The sequence below is a fragment of the Acanthisitta chloris genome, unplaced genomic scaffold (assembly GCF_000695815.1).
Source record: "Acanthisitta chloris isolate BGI_N310 unplaced genomic scaffold, ASM69581v1 scaffold17200, whole genome shotgun sequence".
NCBI classification, from domain to species: Eukaryota; Metazoa; Chordata; class Aves; order Passeriformes; family Acanthisittidae; genus Acanthisitta; species Acanthisitta chloris.
Genome location: NW_008650078.1, coordinates 1 through 3,933, shown reverse-complemented (window position 1 = coordinate 3,933; position 3,933 = coordinate 1). Strand labels below are relative to the sequence as shown.

Genomic DNA, 3,933 nt, shown 5'->3' with positions numbered 1-3,933 from the left:
GCGAGCACGACAGCTGCAACTGTGATGGTTACACCAACAGCATCTACACGCTGTCCATCAGCAGCACCACGCAGTATGGCAACGTGCCCTGGTACAGCGAGGCCTGCTCTTCCACCCTCGCCACCACGTACAGCAGCGGCAACCAGAATGAGAAGCAAATAGTGAGTGGGGGCTACTGCTGTCTGCAGGCCAGGAGCTCTGGGGGTGGATCATGCCCACAGCACCTCCTACCCCGGCACTCCTCTTCACAGGTGACAACTGACCTCAGACAGAAGTGCACCGAGTTGCACACCGGGACGTCAGCCTCGGCGCCCCTGGCTGCCGGCATCATCGCCCTTGCCCTGGAAGCCAAGTAAGGGCAGGACGGAGGGGGCTGGGCAGGGATGGCTGTGCCAGCCTCGTGTGACAGCAGTGCCCAGGCATAAACCTGCCTGGGGCTGGCAGAAGCCAGCACTGACCTGAGCCACATATCTCCCTGCAGCAAAAACCTGACCTGGCGGGACATGCAGCACCTGGTGGTGCAGACCTCAAAGCCAGCTCACCTCAATGCCAACGACTGGATCACCAATGGCGTTGGCCGCAAAGGTACCAGGGTGCTGGGGAGGGATGAGGGGCTCCTGTTCCCACATGCACCGTAGCCCAGAGGTGCTGGGGCAGAGCACCCCAGCAGCCTTGAGGGGAGAAGGAAGCAGAAGGCCCTGGTGAGCATGCAGCATGACTGGGCAAATGTCCCCCACTGGGTACCCCCAGAAGCAGTGCTGACCCCGTCTTTGTCCACAGTCAGCCACTCATATGGCTATGGCCTGCTGGACGCTGGGGCCATGGTGAGCCTGGCCAAGAACTGGACCACAGTGGGACCTCAGAGGAAGTGTGTCATTGACATCCTCACAGAGCCTAGGTAAGTGCTGGTGAGCCCCAGGAAGGTATTGCCCAGTGCCTGCCCAGCACAGGAGCCTGAGCACTCCTGGGTTCAGGGCAGGGACGGGCAAGGATCTTGGGCTCGGCTCCTCCTGAGACCCCCCAGGAACATCCTTTTGCAAGAGCCTGGAGAGAGCCAGGAAAGGCACCTCCAGCCATCCAGCACCAATGCCGGCACTGTGCATGCCCACTGTGGGGCTGGGCTGATGGGTGCAGGCAGGCTGGGGCGCTGCAGTCAGGGTGCAGCCAGCATGAGTCATCCTGGACAGAGGGGCTTTTCAGGGGACAGACAGAAGCTCCTTTGACTCCTGCTTGGCCACTGCCGCCACAGCACAACGTGTGCCAAGTCTCGTGTGCAGTCAGGACACTCCCTGGGTGCTCCTTGGGGGCTCACATCCCTGGATGTGGAGCTGGGAGGGAGCTGGGCCCTGCCCTGACCCCTGGAGACTCAGCCCTGCCTGGACGCGGTGGGCACATCCTGTGCTGACACCAGGGCCGCTCCTGTGGGGGGAGCGGCTGCATGCCAGCAGCAGGATGGGGACAGTTGTATCCGTCCCTTGCCATGCTGTGCAGGGTGTAGCTGGCTGGTGGTGTGCGAATAAAGGGCCCATTTAGGGCTGGCACGTGGCGGTGGCTGAGGAGGTGGCACTGGGCAGTGCAGACCCCCTGTGCCTGGGAGCTGGGGCACCCCCTCTGCTGCCTGCACCCGTCGGAATGGTGCAGTGGTGCTGCCACTCCCACCTGCTGCTGGGTTGATTCCCACTCCAGCTGCCCTGGCGCACAGTGCTCAGTCCTCAGGGCAACCACACACTCCCACAGTGGGGAGTGGGGACTGGGGCACCCTGTTGTGTCCACCTGGGCTGGGACTGGGCATACTCATGCTGGTCCTCGGCAGGGACATTGGGAAGCGCCTGGAGGTGCGGCGGAAGGTGGACGCCTGCCTGGGGAAAGCCAACTACATCAGCCGGCTGGAGCACGCACAGGCCAGGCTGACGCTGTCCTACAACCGGCGGGGGGACCTGGCCATCCATCTGGTCAGCCCCATGGGCACCCGCTCCACTCTCCTGGCTGCCAGGTAGGTGCCAGGCTGTGGGGGCATCCAGGCTGGCCCCTGGCCTGGGCTGGCACAGCTGAGTTTGGGAAATGTTGGCACCTACATCTCACCCTCCTTGCCCAGGCCCCACGACTTCTCTGCTGATGGCTTCAATGACTGGGCCTTTATGACAACGCACTCATGGGATGAGGATCCTTCTGGGGAGTGGATGCTGGAGATTGAGAACACCAGTGACGCCAACAACTATGGTAAGGCTGAGGCTCCTTTTTCCACTGCCTCCCTCCGAGTCTGGGATGGGAGCTGTGTGCTCACCTGGCTTCCCCCCATCCCCAAGCTGAGGGGCTGGTGACGCCGTGGATGTTTTCATGACCTGGCTGGGGAGAGAATGCATTTGTGCACATGGGGAGGGAATGCAGCCCCGCCAGGGCAGTTGGGCTCTGGGCAGTGGGTGAGCCCATGCAAGCTGGCCTGACTTCCTTCCCCTTTGGACAGCCCTGTGCAAGGCCACGGCTTCACCTCAGGCATTCTCCCAGGTGGTGGGCACAGCCCTGGTGTTCCCTGGTAGGCATGGTGGGGACCAGTGTGAGCCCCATCCTTGTGCCTGTCCTGAGCACAAGTGGTCTCAGAGGCACCTCAGTGGTCTTCGCCCTGTGTTATTGCAGGCACACTGACCAAGTTCACACTTGTGCTATACGGGACAGCCACTGACTCCCCCAGCCTCTCCAACCAGATAGAGAGCACTGGCTGCAAGACGCTGACCCCCAGCCAGACCTGTGTGGGTGAGTGTGGGACTGGTGGGGAGGGGATAGGGGGTGCGGGGGGTCCCCATCCTGTGCTGACCCTGCCTGTCCTGCAGTCTGCGAGGAAGGGTACTACCTGCACCAGAAGAGTTGCCTGAAGCGCTGCCCTCCCGGCTTCGCACCGGGCGTCCAGAGCACACTCTACAACCTGGAGAACAGCGTGGAGCCCATCATGCCCCACCTCTGCCTGCCCTGCCACCCCTCCTGTGCCACCTGCGTGGGGCCCGGCCCCAACCAGTGCCTCACCTGCCCAGCGCACTCCCACTTCAACAGCCTGGACCTCTCCTGCTCCCACCAGACACAGAGCAGCCGTGCGTCCCCTGCTGGCGAGGGGCCAGCTGAGGCCCCTCCTCCGTTCAACCTGCCTGTCCTCATTGCCAGCCTCAGCTGCATCCTCATCGTTGTCATCTTTGTCGCCATCTTCCTGGTGCTGCAGGCGCGCTCAGGCTTTAGCCTGCGAGGCGTGAAGGTCTACGCCCTGGACAGCGGGATCATCTCCTACAAGGGGCTCCCCTCTGACATCTGGCAGGAGGAGGGCCCCTCTGAGTCGGACGGTGAGGATTACGAGGCCCACAGTGAGAGGACTGCCTTCATCAGAGACCAAAGTGCCCTTTGATGAGCCCTGCTGCCCCTCCCTCCTCCCTGCCCGAGGCCGAGGGGCCCCAGACTCTGCCCTTGTCCCCTTCCCACACTGCAGCAGCCCGGGGCTCCCACCCACTGGCACCGTCCCTTGGCCCTGGTCTGGGAAGCTGGGCACAGCCCTGCCAGCACCATCCCCAGTGCGGCACCATCCCAGTCTTGCACCATCTCTCCTGGCCCCGCATCCATCCTGTGCCCTGTGCTGGGGTGTTTGGTGGCAGGAGGACCCCTGCAACTCACTGGCCATGTGCTGGCAGCCCTGTCCCCCACCCTGGGTGCACAGCTACTGCCTGGGGTCCCTTGAGTCCTCCAGAGTGGGCAGCATGTGGGGTCCCTGGGTTGCCATTTCTCAAGGTGGACTGGCCAGGGCAGGGGTGGCTCTGCCCCCCAGGGCTGAGCCCAACCTGTGGCACAGTATCCCCCTGCCTCTGCTGCCCTCAGCCCCTGCCGGGCTGCATCCCTGGCTTGGCCCCTTATGTTCCAGCTCCCTGCCACCTCGCCAGGCCTGTCTGCCTCCACCCG

The 3,933-nt window shown here is 63.5% G+C and overlaps 1 protein-coding gene across 1 annotated transcript in view; it reads left to right on the top strand.

Moving 5' to 3' along the window:
- Positions 1-3,388, top strand: part of FURIN (furin (paired basic amino acid cleaving enzyme)) — a gene marked incomplete at its 5' end in the record, with an annotated part of 6,918 nt that extends 3,530 nt beyond the window's left edge. Inside the window, 8 exons of the mRNA XM_009083646.1 lie at positions 3-161; positions 252-352; positions 482-585; positions 781-898; positions 1,814-1,993; positions 2,096-2,220; positions 2,635-2,751; positions 2,829-3,388. Of these exons, the coding sequence (XP_009081894.1) occupies positions 3-161; positions 252-352; positions 482-585; positions 781-898; positions 1,814-1,993; positions 2,096-2,220; positions 2,635-2,751; positions 2,829-3,388 (1,464 nt within the window). The remainder of the gene's footprint in view (positions 1-2; positions 162-251; positions 353-481; positions 586-780; positions 899-1,813; positions 1,994-2,095; positions 2,221-2,634; positions 2,752-2,828) is intronic.
- Positions 3,389-3,933: the final 545 nt, after the last annotated feature.